Genomic DNA, 18,862 nt, shown 5'->3' on the forward strand with positions numbered 1-18,862 from the left:
TATTTAATAAAACAATGCATCATTTCACACCTTGCTGCTACTAAAACTATTCCTTACCCGACACCTGCTACCCTTGCTAAAGTGGTACTTCTCATCAGAACACCTGAAATGACCCAGACGGACAAGCCAGGGCAGAATTAGTGGTTGTTTTTACTTGGGTATTTAGATATCTCATTATTGCAATCTTCAAACATAGCTCAATAAATACAAAATTAACAAAAATGTCAATAGATCTTTATTACTATTTATTATTATTATTCCAAACCAACTGTGATTCCCTGGAGATGTCTGACTATAGTTCAAACATGAAATGTGCACAGTGTCCCTTATGATATTATATTACATTTGTTTCAAGCTTATAAAAATATATATTGACTTCTCAAGTATGTATTTACAGTATATAACACATGGTTAATGAATATCAAAGAGCATATGGAGATGAACCAACTTGATTCCAGTTTTGGTTTCACGCGAGGGGGGTGTTGCAGGGTGCTAGCGATGCTGAAGCCACGTGTCCTGCCCGCGCCGAGCAGCACCACGTCAGGCTGCGGCCGGAGTTCCCCAAATTCTGGCTCCAGCACGTTGTTCCTACCCTAATGCTGCCTCAGACCATCGGCCATCCCTGGGAATGGACACATGTCCCTTGTCCCCCCTCACTCACACACCCCTGTAGCCCCACAGGGCCTGATCCTGCAGGTGCTACGCCTTGCTGTGCGGGATGCAGCGCACAGATCGGCTGTGCCGTTAGGCTCCATCCTTCTGACCTCACGGAAAACAAGGGACGACACAGCAGGGGAGATTCGGGGACTGCAGGTGAGGGAGCTCAGGGGAAAGGGTCCCTCCTGCAGAGCGGAGCTGCAGCGAGCAGCTGGAATCGCTCTGCAGCCACCCAGGAGAGGCTGCGCTGTGCCTTTTCCCACTGGCAGAGAAGAACACCTGGTAGAAACATGCCCAGGAGCAGTATCAAGCAAAGCCCAGGAACAGGAGGTTTCCTGCTACTGTCTCAGGGCAGCAAAGCGTGCTGTCCAGCACCCCAAACGCCAGGCTGGACACCACGTCCCTGTCGCTGCCCCCTGAAAAGCAGCCGGCCGTTGGCTGCTGACAGGCACCGCTGCTGCGCTGCTCTTCCAGAGGACACACGACGGAAAGTGCCCGGCTTTGCAGTCACGAGGCACCGACAGCACGCACCCAGCCATCGGGGTTGCTTTCCAGCTGCTTCCCCTCCACGCAAGAACGGCGACGGTCCTGTCTGCACACAAGCGTAGACAAACTCACTTGCACTGCTCCTCTAATTTACAACTGGCCTCCACTCTGCCTGAACATCTAAAATCTAATCCTCTCGTAACTGTATTTATTAGCTCCAGCAAAGGCCGCAGATTACAAAACACTCATTTTCTCTTCTGTTAACAAGCCAACGAACACCAACGCAGCTGCAGAGGTAAGTGTGCTCGGCCCGTCCCAAGCCCTTATTAGCACCAATGCGATCGGGGCTGTGATCCCACAGCCAAGGGAGGAGGAAGGAGCCTTGCACTGTCTCAGAGGCCAGATGGGCAGAGACTGAAACAATTTTGAGGCATTTCCCTTGGCTGAGCAGCTCCAAAACAGTGTTGCTAATTAATTTAATTATAAGGCATTGAATACTTCCCCAAAGAGAGGTGCTGAGAGGATGCAAGTTAATTTTAAAATCATAACAACAATCTATAGCTTAATCTGCTCATTTTATTATCTTCAGTGTTGATGAGGAACTCAATTAAAAGTGTTTATTATTGCAACAAGCTAGGCTAGGAAGCATATTTCCATTATGTGCTTTTTCTTTTATTTCTTGAAGGAGAAGCCAGGAAAGCAAATACCTCTTCTTTCCGCTGAGTTAGAGGACGGTCACAACCACAGAACCATACTGTCTAAAAGAAACAGCTTTCTGAAACACGACGTCCATGTCCCTCACCAGACTAAGTCAGAAAAGTAATTAAACACGAAATTTCTTTTGGGAGCAGCTAGAGAGACTCAGACAAAGAAATTACACCTTCAGTTCTGATTGTGCTACAGAATGTAGTATGGGAACCTAATTCAGTGGGGGAAACACTAAAGAAATGATTGAAAGATGGTCTCATTTTCACTTGGAGTACCCTAGCACAGAGTGAGCATCATACAACTACACAAGCAAATAGCATAGGAAGCTGCAGGGCTGCCCAGCCCTGTGCAGAGCTCAGCTGCTGTGGGAGGGCAGGGACCCCTGCCCGTGCGGCCACGGCAGCTTCCCAAGGGACCCACGGCTCCCGGCAAGCCACCCGTCACTGCAGCCCAGGAGAAACTGCCATGACTCCAGATAGCTGGAGAGAGAAACCTCAGCACAGCTTAAGCAGCATTCAGAGGGACTGAGGACCAGATCCCAGCAGCTCTGAGAGCGGCCGCGGGCACTCCTCGCTTCCATAACTTTGGAGTTAGGGTCTGCTCTGGGGGGTTCAAGAGGAATATGCCACTGCCTGCTGATGGCCAGGTCTGTTTGTCAGATGCTGAAGCACTCTGTCACCTCGTCACCAAGCCCTAGATTTCCCCAGACCTCCTTGAAAGCAGCTGCACCAACCCACAGCCAGCCCCTATGGCAGTGAGTTCCCAGCACAGCTCCCTGCATCCCGATGAGGGAGGCTGCTGGAAATACCGGCGGATAGGACAAGAGCAGGGAGATGGGGGCGAGGATCCGGAATTAAGTTGGTTCAACTCTCCGCCTACAGAACTATAATATACTTTCTCTATAGATAAAATGTAAACATAAAGAGCATACAAATTGCACTTGATCCTTGGGATCCGGCTTTTCTACCAAATGAAGGTTTCCATTCACCATTATTACTCTTCTGGGTGTGAAACAGCAGGACGGCGAGTGACCAACCAGAGCGGACAAGGGCCAAACTTAAAGAGAAATTATTTCTGTTAAAAAAAACTAACCAAGTGACACTGGGGAATGTTGCTTAAATTGCAGAGGTGGCAGGAAGGAGAGAGCTTGTTTACCCCGGAGAGCAGCAATCTCCCTGGAGTGCGCCCAGCACTCGCTCGCTGCCGGGGGGGCTCCGTCTGCACCCACAGACCGATGGCAGCTCCGGGTCCCGCAGAGCGAGCATTCCTGTCTCGAGCTCTGCACATGCATGTCTGTGTCAGCTCACGCTCCTCTTCGTGTTTGCTACCGAGAGCTCAAAACCTGCTCAGGGGAAGGTGCCCTTCTCCTTGCCAGCCTGCACCACCGGGGCTGCGGGACGCAAGCGCGGCTGGGAGCACGTTGTGCTCACCACAGCACTGCCTGGGAGCACCCGCACCAGGTGGAACATTGATAAAACAGTATTAGCTAGCACCTTCTTGAGACCACTGGTCGGTGAAGTTCAGGCAGAGAGTTCTGATCTCTGATGCAATCAAGCTAAAATATCTGAAAAAAGGGAAATCTTGTCAGTCTTCAGCACTCCTGGACCCAGCCTGGCCATGCAGCCGAGCCAGAAGAGCCCGAGGGTCGGTGAAAAGGAAACCACCGTCAATGAGGCTTCGCTAAGCAGAAGCTGGATCTCTATGGTAACATGTCCTGTAAAGGCCAGTGGGCCCAGGACAGCCACTAGCCCCTACAGTCGTGCTGCTCGGCTTGACCACACGACCATGAGAGAAGGAAGACGCCCGGACAGGGCAGGCGATGTGCTGGCCCCATGAGATGCTACCTTAGGGCCCTTCGCTCAATCGTCATTTAGATCCTCATCCTCTTGGAGCAGGCTAATAGGACAATGTGACTCGAACAGATTTCCAGCTGCACTGTGAATATCTCCCATAGCATTCATTCGCTTTGTAAATCTTTGCCTTTCATGATTAATAATTCAATTGCAATACTTACAGATGATAATAAAAGGCCCACAAAACTCTGTACAAGGCTGCAAAGACCCATTTAATTAACTAACTTCAAGGAAACTTGTATTATTAAGCAGATGCTATTTATGTCTTCCATCAAGGATCAGGCCTGCATCAGTGGGAGCTGCCAGCGCGCAAGGCAGGCAGTACTGTGCTACCATCTGCAATAAAATAAAGTGCCGATGTGCCCTGGTTTGCCTGGATCGCATGGCGGGATTTCAGGGATCCAGAGACGCAACGGTCAGTTCTGCCCAAGCCCCAGCATCCTTCGGCACAGCCCCTGCAGCCACCTCAAATGCCCAGACCAGGGTGGGCCCCACCGCAGAGGCTGGGGGTGCCATGGGGCGCGTGGGCACTGCAGCCCTCGGGCAGCAGCCTCCACCCAGCCATTAACCTGTGGTGGAAAACTGACGCCCAGGCAGACTGCTGCCTTTCCCTTCCCTGCTCCCGACCGGCACAGGGCAGCAGGAGGAGGACGGGAAGGGCACTCGCCGCAGCTGAGGCGGCCCTTCCAGCAGCCAGGCGTAGGCTGCCAGGGCAGACAGCATCCCCCTCAAGCACAGCCATGCCCCACTGTCTCTCTGACCCCAAACCAATTCCTGGGTTTTCATCCAGGTTGAATTGGGAGGTTCCTTTCTGCCACTGTAGGTTGAATTAGTGCTGTTCATAAAACCTTTTTCCCTGCAAAATCTTCTGGACCTAAAGAGGGAAGAGCACTCGTCCATCTACGGCTTTGAGGTAGAGCGGACACCTCTGAGCAGGGTGCTCCAGCTCAGCTGACAGCAGGGAGGCCCCAGGCTCTGGCATCAGCCCACGGCTGTGGGCACACCGTGATGCTCTGCCTGCTTTGCTCTGCAGCCTAGGGACAGCAGTCAGAGCCCATCACAGCTGCCCACGAAGCCAGCGAAGGCAAGATGCAGGATGCTTTGCCCACAAAACTGCAAGGCAGGAAGCAGTGAAGAGAGGCTAAAGCAGCAACAGATGCTTTAGCATCAGTCCTGCGTGGGCACCAGGTCTCTGCCTGTGGGCCAGTCCGCCCGTGGGCAGCAGTGTGCTGCCTGCTGTTGCTCTGGTCTGTAAGCTCCCACCCTACAGCTGGGCTCCAGCAGTAAAATGAGGGACCAGGACCTGCACAAAAGGCAGTGAAGGCTGAAAGCATCAGCAGGGCAGCCCAAGGGCTCCATTGCTTGACCTTTATTGGCTATTGGCTCTCTTCAAAGCTTTTCATTTCTTCCCCTGAAATTGTCTTGTCAAGAGAGCCTTAGAAACATTCAGCACCATTTGCTCTGCACTTTAGCGGAGAATATTTGGTTTTGTTCACCAACTGTGGTGTCAAGACTCAGTGAAGTAACTCTTGGAGCAGAAGGGACGCAGCTGGGAAAGTTTCCTTCAGCATAGCAGATGGGGAAAGTCACCTTCCAGAAGTTGGGCACTGGGTGTGAGCTGTGCTCTGGTCTCTAAAAATAAAAGCAATAAAAGCTGCTTGTGGGGTTGCTAGAACATGTCAGCTTGTATAAAAATACCCATGGATTTCACCAGTAGGATGCTAGATACAAAAATGCTGTCAGCTCTGGATTAAGACAGTGCGCAAGTGTCCATCCACCCTGTTAACCTAATTACCATATGAAATGGCATCTTACAAAACAGTGCTAGGGAGAGCCACATCCACCTAGGCACACCGCACGCGTCCCAGGCATCCTTGGCTTCCCCAGCACAGGGGACGGGAAGCCCTGCTCTCTTGCCACATGGAATGACTTGTTTGGCAGCAGCCCAGTGATTCCTACATCCCACCTGAAACTGTGAAGTTTCAGAGACTTGGTCCTTTCGGGGCCAGCTGTCTGTCTCCTCCCCGGGAGCGCCGGCTCAGTGCTCTGCACCTCTGCGGGGGGCTGCTTCACACCTGCACGCCTCGGCCATGCATTTGGATCACCTGTGCCCGGAGAGTCTGGATTCCGCTCAGGATGGTATTCTGGTGCTCCGCCAGCGTGATCCCCAGGCTGAGGACATCTCTGCAAAACGAACCACACATCAGCCGTGAAAAACAAGCCCTAACTTTAAAGTGCCCTGACACCAACAGCTCCCAGGCAAGGGCAGCGCAGGTTTCAGACCTGCCAGAGTAAGAAATCCCCAACCGGTTGTCCCAGCCAAAGCAATACGGACCCTGACTGGGAATCCAGGGGTAACACAAGCCTGCAGCATGACAGGTGTGATATGGCTCCTGACCCTGCCACCCTGTGCTGCCTGCATAACACGTTACCAGTAAATTACATTAGATTTGAGACTGCTTTCTGGAAGGGACGAGGAACACTACTCTTGTCAGAAACGAGAGGTTAAAGTCACAAACTCTAGGTTTAAATTTCAGCTTCAAAACCAAGCAACTGAGATGCACAACACACACAGCCCAACCCATGCCAGTGAGCTCTTACAGACACGTTTCAGAAGAGCCGTCCTCTCGTTTAGCGATGCCTGACTGTGACTGCAAAGCAGAGCTCACTCACGCTGCACGCAGCAACAGGTTATAGCCAGGAAACCAATTCACTTACTGAGCTGTCATCCTGGCCACCGATTCCAGGTAGCAGTAGCCAGCAGCGGTGAAGTTGTCTTTGTACCTGCCCATTTCTATCGCGTCCAGCCACTCGCCTACGGAGCTGAAAGATGGGAAGGCTGAGAAGGTACGCTCGGTGAGGGGGATGGACGTGCTGTGGGACCTGCCAACAAATCGGGGTGGTGAGGAGGGAGCAGGGCATGGCACGCCTGAGTGGGAACTGGTGGGCAAAGCAGAAAAACAGGCAGCAAAGCAAGAGGGTGGTCACCTGGTGCACGTGGAGCTGGGGCACTTTGGGGGCTCCGGGCTCTGCACCAACTTGCTCAGGATGTTGTGGATGTGCGAGAACTTGGGTCTCTGGCTGCGGTCTTTCTGCCAGCAGTCGAGCATGAGCTGGTGCAGAGGGGGCTGGCAGTTCACCGGGGAGGGCAGGCGGAACCCGTCCTCCACAGCCTTCATCACCTGCAGTGGCAGGAGGGCAGAGGAGGTGAGGGGATGTGGTCAGGCACTGGGATGCAGATCACAGGCAAACCCCTGGGGCAAACCTCCCTCCTCACGCCCTGCCTGGTGAGCAGCAGCAGCTCCTCCACGCACCGTGGAGCCACCTGCACACCATTAGCAATGGCAACATCGTCATCTACCGCACCACCGCTGGGGACTCACATCCTGGTTGGACATGTCCCAGTAGGGTCTCTCGCCGTAGGACATGACTTCCCACATGACGATGCCGAAGCTCCACACGTCGCTGGCCGGACTGAAGTGGTGATACCGGATGGCTTCTGGGGCTGACCACAGCACCAGGCTCTTCCCACGCTGGACAGGCAGAAGAGGAGAAATGACGCATTCGCACAGCGGGATGTAGCCAATGCACGCGATTCCCAGGCGACACCAAGCAAGTCCATGTGCCACATGCAGGATTGGTACTAAGAGAAAACTTCTGCCTCGATTTGTTTTCAAATGGCCATGCGATGCAATGTAAGTGTATGCTACATGGGAGTGTGAGTCCTGAAATATTCATGGGAGAGGAAAATGTCTCTGGCAAGAGCTGATGGCATTTTATACGTTAATATTTAACGAAAACCATTTCAGAGTTGCACAAACATGCAGTCCCTCCACCCTGGCTTTCTCTCCTGTAATTAGCAATCTCCATCTCGGCATCTGCAGAGCCCTCTGGATGCACTAGGGGAAGCAGGTGACAGAGACCGTAGCTAATTGCAATTAACAGTGGGGAGACCTTGACCCCAAAGCCACAGCCTCACCGCACCACTGTGGGAGAAGCCAGGGCTCCTGCTGGTGTCTCCATCCCTCTTGCTCAGCAGGCTGCCCTGTACCCACTGGCTCACCAGCACCAGGGCAACTCTGCTCAAGAGCTTTGCAGCATGACAGCCACGGCTGAGCTACAGCTCTGCAGGCAACACTCGCCACATCCAGCCAGCGGGAACTGCGCTCTGCCGGGGACTCTTCGGGACAGCAGTGCTCTCCCTACGGAGCACACCGAACGTGCCTCCTTGCAGCTAGTGATAACAGCTGAAAAAGTTTTCCAAGACTCTTTCCTGCACCAGCCTGCTCAGAGCTGGCAAGTGATGGCAGCTCCTGGCAGAGCGTGGGCTGAACCCTGCAAACAGGCTCTTCCCCCTGGGATGCCCATACCCTGCTCTGGGACACAGGCACCGGGTCCCTGCAGGCAGCGCACGTCAACTGCTGCCTCCTTGGCGCTGCCCAGCGCTCCCTGCAAACAGTAAGTGCTCATTTGATTGAGGAATCAATGCCCTTTAAAATATTAATGCCTGGTTAACGTGATGCGCTAACATCCCCAGCTGATATTGGGCGGCTGCGGGGTACCAAATGAAATACATCTTATTGCTATGCAGTTAAAATGCATCGATGCACTCTCAAGTGAAACACGCTGAAGTGGTGTGTGAAAGGAGCAGGGAGGGAGAGCCAGCGCCAGCGAGGGGCTGCAGGGCCTCAGGGGTCCAGAGGCCAGCCCGGCGGGCAGGGGCAGCCCCCTGGCTCCGCACCCAAGGGCTCCCGGGCAGCTTTTCCAAGTGCGTGCAGGAATTCGGGAGACGCACTGGCTAGAAGAGCTGGCGAGCTGAAGTGTGAATCAAGCAGGACTTAAATTCTTAATTGAAAACCATGAATTTCATTACAAGCAATAAAACAGACATAAGGAACCCTGAGGCTGCCAAGGCTTCCTCCAGCCACCCACCACCTCTCTGCCAGTTTGCGCAGACGTGTGGCAGGGTTGCAGCCAGAGGAAGAGCAGTGATGGGCAGCTGCTGTGCAGTTCCCTCGCTGAACGCATTTGATTTCTAGCTGAGAAAGAAGATGTTAAGATGCAGAGCCTGCATTCATACATGAGGAAGAGAACGGGGGCTAGGAAAAATATTGGTTCTGGAGTAAGATTGCTGTAAGTCTTATTAACTCCACCTGCGGAAGCTGGCCGGCTTTGGATCTGAGCCTTATTCGGCATTCAGAACAGGCTGCAAACCTCTCCAGTGACACCAGGCCCCAGTCCAAACGCTCCTGGCCATGGCCACGCATTGCAGCCAGGGAGATCCACCTCCACGGACGTTTTGTAGCTGTTCTGTCAGCATTTTGCTTTCGGTGAATGTTGACAACAGAATTTGAAAATGCAGCTTACCATGGTGGAGAAGATGGTCTCCATCTTATCGTCTTGTGGCTGTCTGAAACCAGTTATTTTGCAAGCCAGGCTGCTGTTCACGAGGACTTTGTGGGCAGCAAGGCTTTTATGTATGTAACCCATCTCTGCCAGGTACTTCATGCCAGAGGCAATCCCCTGCAACATGCAAATGAGCTGGGTGGCCGTGAACTGTCCCTCATGTTTCTGTAAGAAAAGAGGAGGAAAAGCCAAAGGTGAGTAATGCCCAGCTCGAGGGGGCACTGCCAGCAGAGCCCGTGTGGGGCAGACCCCCGCAGTTACCACTGGCTCCCGCAGCACTCACCCTGAGAAAAGAGTCCAGCATGCCATTCCCCATGTACTCCATCACTATCATCATGGTACTCCCTGCACAGACAGACAAGGAGCACTGCGTGAGTCCTGCCCAGTGCTCAGGCAGTTCTGACACTGCGGGTGCTGGAAATCTGGGTGCTAACCTCACACGCGGTCAGCCTGCACCGCCTGGCTATTAAGGGAGACAAGGGCTTTATCTCAGACAGTTTGCAATGAGCAGTGGGTCCGAGGCTTTCTTGTCATTCCCAGCTGGGATCCCACTGGATCCCAATATCAGAGGTTTCTTTTATCAGGACACTGAACTACATCACAAAGGAGGACAGCACTACTTAGTGACAGCAAAAGCAACCAGCTCAGTCTAAGACTCAGGACAGAAATACTTCCTCACCTAATAAAAAGGCTAGTTATAATCTGCACACGTGCTCACGTTTCTTTGGATTTACATGAATATCCATTTAAGTACAGCATCTGCAGGCTAGTTCAGCGCACACATTCCCCCGAGAGCTGGGAGCAGAGTCATCTGTTTTACTGACAGAACCTTACTTCAATTTGCTTTTATTAAGAGTGCACATTTTTTTCTGCTAAGCCAGTCGTACTACCTGGATTTATTAATCTAGCTGTAAGCATTTAATTAATCATCAGAATGCTAAAATAGCTAATACATAAGGAAACACCTGATTTCCAGAGAGCCAGCAGTACTGCACCTCCAGCACCAGGTCATCACTCCAAAGCGACAGCTTAAGCACATTGCCTGCACAGGAGCCTTCCTCCGCTGCATGTTGCTCGGGCTGCCCTGTGTTGTACAGCCCAGGACCCCCCTTACCTCTGGTGACGACCCCCTCCAGGCGGATGACGTTGGAGTGATCGAACTGGCCCATGGTGCATGCTTCCCCCAGGAAGGAGCGCTGCTGCTTCTCCGAGCACCCTGCCCGCAGGGTCTGGATCGCCACTGGCAGCTCTCGCTTGCTCGGCAGCTTCAGGCATCCCCGGCAGATTTCTCCAAACTCTCCTGCGGAGCAGAGATGAGTTAAACAGCACCCATGGTAGGACATCCCGCTGCTCAGCACTGCACCTTCCCAGAGGACCCCCTGCAATCACATTCACATCACTCCTTTGTGCGCCGTCACAGATCCCTCTGCCTTTTCCAGACCACGAAAGAATGAGCTACCTGCCAGCTGACTTCATGGCTTCTTCACGGCTTTTGGTACCGTTCTGTAAGAGCGATGTTTTACTGAGCTGTTGCAATGCACTATAAAGACAGGTTATATATATACACCGGCTACAAAGCAAAGGGCAGCAGTTTTCTTCTGGGAAGTCAGCTTCCCTTTAGGGGATATTTTCCTTGCTTTGGGACCATAAGGTGCATTCCTGTAGCACAAGTGATGTGTCTTGCTGTGTAGACAAGCAAGACTTCCCCATCACTAATCAGACGATTTGCCAATCCATAAACTCTGAAACACATGGAGCCCTGCATGGCTGCAAGCTTCCCTCGCAGAGTCTGTTTTACCATCTTCCCCACCTTTGTTGAACACACAACACTTCACACAAGTTTAGCATCAGCATGTGATACCAAAAATGCTTGATAATACAATGCTATTTCTTCCTCCTTTTCCTACATCCCTAAGCCATCCTCTCCACACTCCGCTCAAATGCATATTGTGCTTTTTCCCCATGAGAAGATTCTCCCCAGTGTCCTCTTCCCTTCAACACTGTCCTTTAAGCTGGTGGGCAAGCCCTTCCCTCTTCCCTTCCTCCACCTCTTCTTTTTCTGCAGCTGAATTTATCTTTAGGAAAAGAAACGACAAAGAATAATCACGTTTCCCATGCTCTGGCACACATTAGTGACTAAGGCTCTGGGGCCCAGTGAGGGGATTTTAATTCGCTTTTAAGTTTTAGGCAGTGAAGTTGATGAAAATCAATAAATCATTAGGTTCACATATTTATAAATAGTTTTCATGCTGCTGTCAAACTGCCCAGATGCAGATAATTGTTGATGTTTTCTGGTCCACACGTCACTCGTTTGGCTGTACTTAGTGCCTCAGAAAAACGAATGAGAATGAGAAATCGAGCTCCTGAACAAAATACTCACCAGCCCCAGTCCCATCTCCCCGCTGCAAGCACGTACCCCCCTGAGACAAGATGAAGAGCAAAGGTCCACAGTGCTGACGGTACCAGAGGATGAGGAGCTGCCTTGACAGACACGGGCAAGGCGGGCAGAGCCCGCGGGCAGCAGCGGGAGGGCCGGCACGCACCCACAGCACTGCGGGTCAGGCAGGACCCCAGCAGCAATGCCGTGGCACCGGGGGCGAGAGGGGAGTGCTCCGGCTGAGCACAGCCACCGCCCCGCGGCACAGCCACCTCCGCAGAGGGCCTGGCGAGGAGGAACTTGCCTGTCCCAATGATCCTCTCAATTTTAATACTAGCGTTATCCAGCTCTTTGGCAAAGAGGTGCACGGCCTGTATGGGGTCTTCACAAGTGTCAGGGTCGATGTACGTCCTCCTGGTTGGTATTTTAACTGCAGGAAAGCAGGAAAGGCAGAAAGGGCGCATGAGAAAGGCTTGGTAGAGCTCCAGTCTACTTGTCCCAGGAAACATTCTCCCAGGTTATCCATCCCCAGGTCTGCTGGCTGGACTTAATTGCCACCTTTTTATAAGCAAAGCAAAAGACTCAGCTTTAAGGTTGCTAGGAAATTTCTTGTGGGATTAAATTATCCTAATCACTCCGCTCCACTGCCACAACCCCTGGGTTAAAGGACAGCAGCTCCTTCACTTCAGTGCAGGTCCCTCCCGGACTGAGCCTGTCTGCCACCTGTGCTAATCCTCAGGTATCCAAATCATCTCAGTTCAAGAACTCTAGAAGAGATAATTATAATCACGAACAACAGCCATGTTCCAGGCCCCCTCGATTAGCGTCATGGGCAGCAAAATACCTCCCACAGGCGCCTGCCATCTGCTGCAAGCGACCCTGCCTGGGAGCACATCCAGGAGAGCTGTGCGGAAAGAGGCTGACCCGCTTACGGAGCCCTTGCAAAGCTCCAGAGGGAAAACGGCCGCTTGCTTGCTGCGGCTTCCTCAAAACTCTAATTCAGATTTCCTGAAAACGAACAGCCAAAACAACGGCCAAAGCACATCAGCTCTGCCGCTCGCCAGGCCCCTGCTAGAGCGCTGCCACATCTCCTCCTCTCCCCGGACAAGGCAAGGAGGATGACTGATGTTTTGCACGAGCTGCTTGGCCCGTCCAGCACCAGTGCACGGGCAAACGGCAGAGCACGCTGCCCCTGGGAAGGGGTCACCCCATGCCAGGCTTCCCCCTTCCTCCTCGGCTCCATTTGCCTTCCTGAGACCGGGCAGCTCCTGCACTCCCCTCGCCCTGCACAGAAAATCTTCGGCAAACTCCCAAGGGCAGCTCAGCAGTGCGAGGCCCTTCAAAGCCAGGTGAAATGGCCAAGCTGCATCTGAGAAGCATGCGGGCTCTGCTGCTTCTGAAATGCTTCAGGGAGCAGAAGAGCATGTGTGTGCTTCATGGGCATATGCCAGGAATCAAATAAACTCATCAATCCTGACATCTGAATTTCCTTTGACAACTGTTGTCTGTAAAATTACTGCTGCTCAATAATCAAGAGTAGCCCCAGAAAACAAAGCTGTATTCTCATGTAGCTGTTTGTGAAAAGCTGATGGAATAATTCATACACCCCATGGAAAGCTGAAAGCATCCCCATTTCCTTCGGCATGGCAGTGACCTGTGTGCGGGAAGGATGGACACTGGCGTAGGAAGCTGTCAAGCCTGCTGTCCCCAGAGAGCCTCGCTGTGCTGAGCCCCTGCTTGGGGATAATGCGGGATGACAACACTTCAAAAGCAAGGGCTCAGGGCTGCTTTGTCAGGAGCTGGGCTATTAATAGCAATAAATACAAGGATCCCCACACAGTTGTACCAGCCACAGTGGCAGACTTCACTTACAATGGAAGTACAGCTCCTCATCCCCGTCCTGGCTGGCTTTGCTGTACCCACACTGTCTGCAACGAGAATGAAGATGCACACTGTTATCTGGGCAGCAGCCTCTTGCTGGGTATACAAGCATCAAGTCACATTGCATGGGAACAGAGTCCAGCCCCACGGCATGAGGAGCCAGCAGGCAGTTCAACCCAGCTCCAACACTTCAAGCCAGCGCTGCCCTGTGCTCCCGAGAGCCTCTGCTGTGGGGGCTTCGCTTCGGTCCTCCTCCCCTGCCCCAGCCCCGAACTTCGGCTCAGCCACAGCTCCGCTCACCTCCTCCAGACCATCATGCCGATCACCATAGACACCAGCACCGTCAGCCCCGTGATGGCCACCACCGCGATGATGAGGACAGGGTTCTGCTCGCTGGAGGCCACCGTCACTACGGGAGGGAAGCAGAGCCGGTCAGCAATGCGCCCTGGGGCAGGTCCAAGGCATGGGGCAGCCCCGTCCGCTCCTCCCGGTGCCAGCCTGCATCCTCCAGCAAGGCTGTGGGACATTTCACCTGCAGCGCCAGGCTCCTTTTCACCATCCTCACAATAATTCACATTCTGGTTCGGTTTTAAGAGCTCGAGCTGGTGCGCAATCAGACCAACATGCAGGGCAGTGCTGCAGGCACGGATGGAGCAACCCCAGCACTGCCACACAGGGCTCCTGGTTTTGATAATCAGCAGTAAGGAAAGGTTCCTGATTATCAGAGGGTCATATTAAAATTTATGGCTTACAAATAGTTTTCCTTCATTACATTAATCCCTTCCCTTCCTGCTTTTGCAAACAGGGGTTATAGAAAGCTACATTCTATATAAAATTTTTATTGGCTTCAATTCTTTCTGAAAATGTCTTCTGTGTGGCAAATGGATGCAATTTAAAGCCCTGTTAAACACAATCTGTGAGAGTCGTACTGAGCCAGCCATCTCAGGGCTTTCATTTCTAGCCAGGGTGGGTTATTAAGCTGAAGCCCTACCATCTCTCCAAGCCCTCTTTTAGTCAGTGAAATAAGATGCTTCTGGACTATAGTTATGAATGAAAACTGTGAAAAGGAAAAGCCCCAGCAAATAACACTGATGCTGGCTGACCTTATTCAGCCAAGCAGCTAACAAGCCAAGTGCCTCATGAGCCAGGACAGCAGTGGGGGTAAGCAGTCATCTCCTATCTGGGGCACGCATCCAAGGCCAGCTGGATCTCCAGGCTGGTCTTGCCTCCTCTGCTGCAGCCTGTGCAGCTGCCCACCTCATCTCTGCAGTGCCCGCTGTGGGCTGCACAGCTTTGCAGAGCCGGGCAGGATTGCGCCCTCGGCAGTTATGCTGGCAAGGACTGACACTTGCTCCCTTCCAGCACCTGTTTGGTGGCCCTGTTAAAGGGACCTGATGAGATCTGTGCCAGCACTAACATCACACCAAGGCAAAACAACTCCCAGTTGCTCTGGCTCTGCTAAGCACTTTCTTGGGCAATCTCAGTCAAAGAGCAGCGACTCTGTCCCCAGTCTCTACATCAGAGAGAAGCCAGAGACTGGCTGCCCTCACTGATGCTGCACTGAGAATAGCGAGGACAGACACCTCCAGGATGGGTAGGCCAGCAGTAGCAACCTTGTTAAAATCAAATAGGAAAATGCAATTAAAAGCAAGTCCTGGGAAGTACCTGCTCTTAGACGTGGAGCGGCAGAAGCAGAAGAATGGATGCTGCTCCACAAAACCAAGAGCATCTGGGACAGGAGCAGCGAGCAGCAGCATCCCCATGACTTAGCTCAAAGAGCCTCACGTCTGCAGCTGTAGGTGTAAGAGACAACGAGCCTTGCCAACACTTACACTCTGCCAGCGTCTCCACTTCTATACTAGGGTTGTAGTTTCCATAGTCCGGTGAGGAAGATGTCCGGATTTGGAAAATATAAAGGGTGCCAGGCTTCAGATTATTGACCGTCACGGCTGTTGATGTGGTTTTCACAGTTGAGTAACTCTGATCTCTCTGATCCTGTGAAATAATGAGATACCTGAGATCTAGCTGGACTGACAGCTGTGCCACAGAGCAGGCACGGCACAGCTGTATCTTCGCTTCGCCTCTGGGTCCCATCAGGACAGTCAATCTAAACGTAAAACCTTCAACAGAAAGAATACATTTACTAGATGTCTCATCAATAGAAGTTACATGGAAAGGTCGCATGAAATGGCAGACAGAGCCAGATGATGTGCTATGAAGACGGGCGGAGGACGGGGTGGTGGGGAGCAGCTGTGCTACCCCACATGGCTCCTTTCCTCCCGCCTGCCCCCGCACTGGGGCTCGGCTGCTGGCACCGTCCGGCCCCTTCCCACTCCCCTGCTTCGGTCACTCGAGCCCTGGAGTAAACACACATGTATTAGCACACGCTGAGTAATCAAAGCTGGCAGGTGGGTTTGCCAATGGTCTTCTTGCCTGGGATTTTATTCACTTGCCCATCGACCTACAGATCTCTCTGCTTTGACTAAGGGAGAGTGTGATGGGCAGCCCCCGGCTCCTGCAGCCGCTGCTGGAGGTGGTGAAGGCAGGGTGGGCTCTGCCTGGCCAGACGGCCAGTGGGACTGCTGGGCAACTCGCACCTCTTTCGCGCACCAGTGCAGCAGATCCCCATGATTTGCAAAGCAAAACAAGCCCCAGACCTCCTGCCAGCTCCCGCAAAGCTTTTGTGCAGCCGCCATCAGAGATCGTTTTCTCATCCATGTCGGGTACTTCAAAACAAGCTCCCCGACGAGAAGATGAGGCCCAGACTCCGGTTACCTGAGGCTACTTTCCACCGGGAGCAGGGCCGGGCCACGTCCCGCTGCTTCAGCATCGGCCTCTCTCAGATCCCACACGCACGTGCTGCTCCCTCGTTACGCCGGGGACCAGCCCCGACGAGCATCCCAGCCCCGCGAGCTGGCACGGGCGCAGGCAGCAGCCGTTCACTGCGCCACTTCCAGGGCCAGGGACATCGCTGTGAAACCTATTTTCCATTTGATATGCTTTTTCCCTTAAATCTCCATAGTTAAAGTACAGCTTTTTCATGTCAGCAACAAGAGCCTCATTTCAGTTAATAGTTGCTAAACTATAGTTTGAATTCCCTACCTAAGCAGGACGTTTCCTCATTTCACATACCCTGAGTATCTTGTTGCTGCAGCCCATTTGCACAGGAATTACTATCTTGGGCTTCAGTGTTCGCCCTCACCCACAGATTCCTTCTTTCAAATCTATCAGATGCTGAAAATCACATTAATATGAATCAGCTTCAAGGTAGCTTGTTTCTAAATACAGAATGCCAACATGTCACCTGCACAGTTTGCTTGACATGTAATCAGTTTCATAACAAGCCTGAGCACGTGCAGATAAGGTAATTTGCAGAACTGTGTCATAAACTGCATTTATTTTGATTTAGAGCATTGTCCCTGCTCTCTGCCCACTGGTATTTCTTCTAAAATTCTCAAGCCACCGCACCTACCAAATAACAGCTATTTTTAAAATTCAGAGACTGTCATAAAAACGTTTGCTTGTGTCCCCTCCTGTGTGGAAGACCACTCACAGCTCACCAAAGTCACGGGTTCAGTGGCCCTCTGTCCTAAACTGGTGAGGACCACAAGGTCCAACACTTCCCCAGAGAGCAGGCTATGAATACAGGTGTCATCTTGTCAAAGATTTAGAAACCCAGTACGGTTTAGCGGTCCCTGTCTAGCTGGCTAATGGCAAGCACCCAAACCTCAGATTCCTAATGTCCTTGAAAAAAAGCAATCCAACGCATTAAAAAAAAAAAAAAGAATGAAAATTATTATCTTTACTTTTTCTCCTAGGGAGATGTCAACATTAGGACTGGATGAAATCTTACTGCAGAGATAGGGGAAAAAAACACTAATTAACATAAACCAAATAATCCAAATTTCCTAAAAATTGAATAAGCAGATCGCATAACACTGTCGGAAAAGAAAAGACCTTATTGACCCCCATTTGAAGCGCTCCTCTTACTTTCAGGTGCCAGTAAAATCTTCCCAACAGCACCGTCCGCAGATACGCGCTCCCTGCCTTTCCCACCACTCCACCTTCACGCGGCGGATGGTGACCTCGACCGGTGGCACAGGCGGACCCCGCACCGCGCTCCCCAGGGGCAGACCCGGCTGGGAGGGAAGGACCCAGGAGTCGGCTGGGGAGGGCTGAGGCACGACCGAGAGACGGAGCCAGTCCCCAGAGCCTACCTTCTCGTAGTACTTGACCTCGTACTCGGTGCCGTTGGTGGTCGGGAAGCCCGGCTCCTGCCACGACAAGGAGCCGCTGTTCTGCTCAACTTTATCCGTGCGGATGTCGGTGACGGGAGTTGGTGCTGAAAAAGCAGAGAGGAAAGCAGCGGGTAACTGCGGTGCTGCCAGGGGCAGAGCATCCCCCCAGCTCCGGCAGCGCACCCCGCACCCTCCCTGCAGCCAGGGGCACCCAAATCCCCCTGCACCGGTGCAGCACAGCCTGCCAGGTCTGGGGCAGAGCCCGGGGACACAGCCAGTGATGCTGCTTGCCACCACGCTTTGGTTCTGAACAGCCAAGTAACTGCAACCAGGAGATCACAGGTTACAAGGAATTTTATCTCTATCCTCTTCTTCATCGGGGCTGCGAGTCCCATGTCAGCCTGAACGTGTTGCAGTTGTGGTAACTTCATTTCTGCTTCTGCCCTGTGATGCCAGTAAAAACTTCAACAATTCAAACAGCTGAAGAGTGTGCTGTTTCTGCAGATACCATTTCCCTCTCTCTGAATCAGGATTGAAATAGGGCAAACACCAAGCTGGTGATCATCCAACAGGAGAACATGGTGGTAAAATACAATGGCTTTGTAATCTGTGGGCAGCTAGTAACACTCCAACCAAAAAGAAATAAAGAATCCTAAAGGCACCCTCTGCCCACGGTGCTGCAGAGTGGTCTGAGCCCTTGTGTCCTGTGTGTCCTTGGCACCTGCCGCTACTGATTTCTGGGAAATGCAAAATACAGTCTTTGAGCAGGAGGGCTCATAGGACACCCCAAGGCTCCTCCAGCCACCCGGCACAGGCTCTGCCCCACGCCGCCCCAGACAGCTGGGCAAACGGGAGAGCTGCCTGCCCTACCCGCTGCTGAGCACACAGCCCGTGCCCCAGGAGCTGCCTGTTTATTTCTAGTTAGCACATGCTCCACGCTGAATCTTCCTCCCTGGCATGTGTACTCCCGTTTAGTTCATCTCGCTATGCAAGATGCACTTGCCAGCTCTTCCCATTTTAACCAGGTTTGGCTCCAAACAAGCCGACTTCTCCAGCACGCGGCAGGCAGCTCGCTGTCCCCGGCTCTCCGCCCGACGCTGCCGCCTTTGCCGTTTGCGGGCGCAGGGAAGGGTCTGCCGGCCTTACCCTGCCGCGCTCACCTCCGCCTTCCCAGAGCCTTCCCCACGCCGTCTCCTCCTCTGACCACCTTCAGCTGCCTCCAAGCCGCCGTGCTGAGCTGTACGGCTCCTGCCCCT

General features: G+C 52.7%; 1 protein-coding gene across 1 annotated transcript; it reads right to left on the reverse strand.

Moving 5' to 3' along the window:
* Positions 1–5,773: 5,773 nt before the first annotated feature.
* LOC104168948 (ephrin type-A receptor 7-like) lies at positions 5,774–17,710 on the reverse strand (the record flags this gene model as incomplete). The annotated part of the gene is made up of 12 exons (XM_009709727.1): positions 5,774–5,888; positions 6,423–6,578; positions 6,693–6,886; positions 7,088–7,237; positions 9,072–9,275; positions 9,394–9,455; positions 10,225–10,410; positions 11,792–11,917; positions 13,360–13,415; positions 13,669–13,777; positions 15,201–15,363; positions 17,586–17,710. Coding segments are annotated over 12 exons (1,646 nt in total), but the record flags the coding sequence as incomplete, so codon positions are not given.
* Between the last annotated feature and the right edge of the window lie 1,152 nt (positions 17,711–18,862).

Source organism: Cariama cristata, unplaced genomic scaffold, assembly GCF_000690535.1.
Source record: "Cariama cristata isolate BGI_N322 unplaced genomic scaffold, ASM69053v1 scaffold1221, whole genome shotgun sequence".
NCBI lineage: Eukaryota > Metazoa > Chordata > Aves > Cariamiformes > Cariamidae > Cariama > Cariama cristata.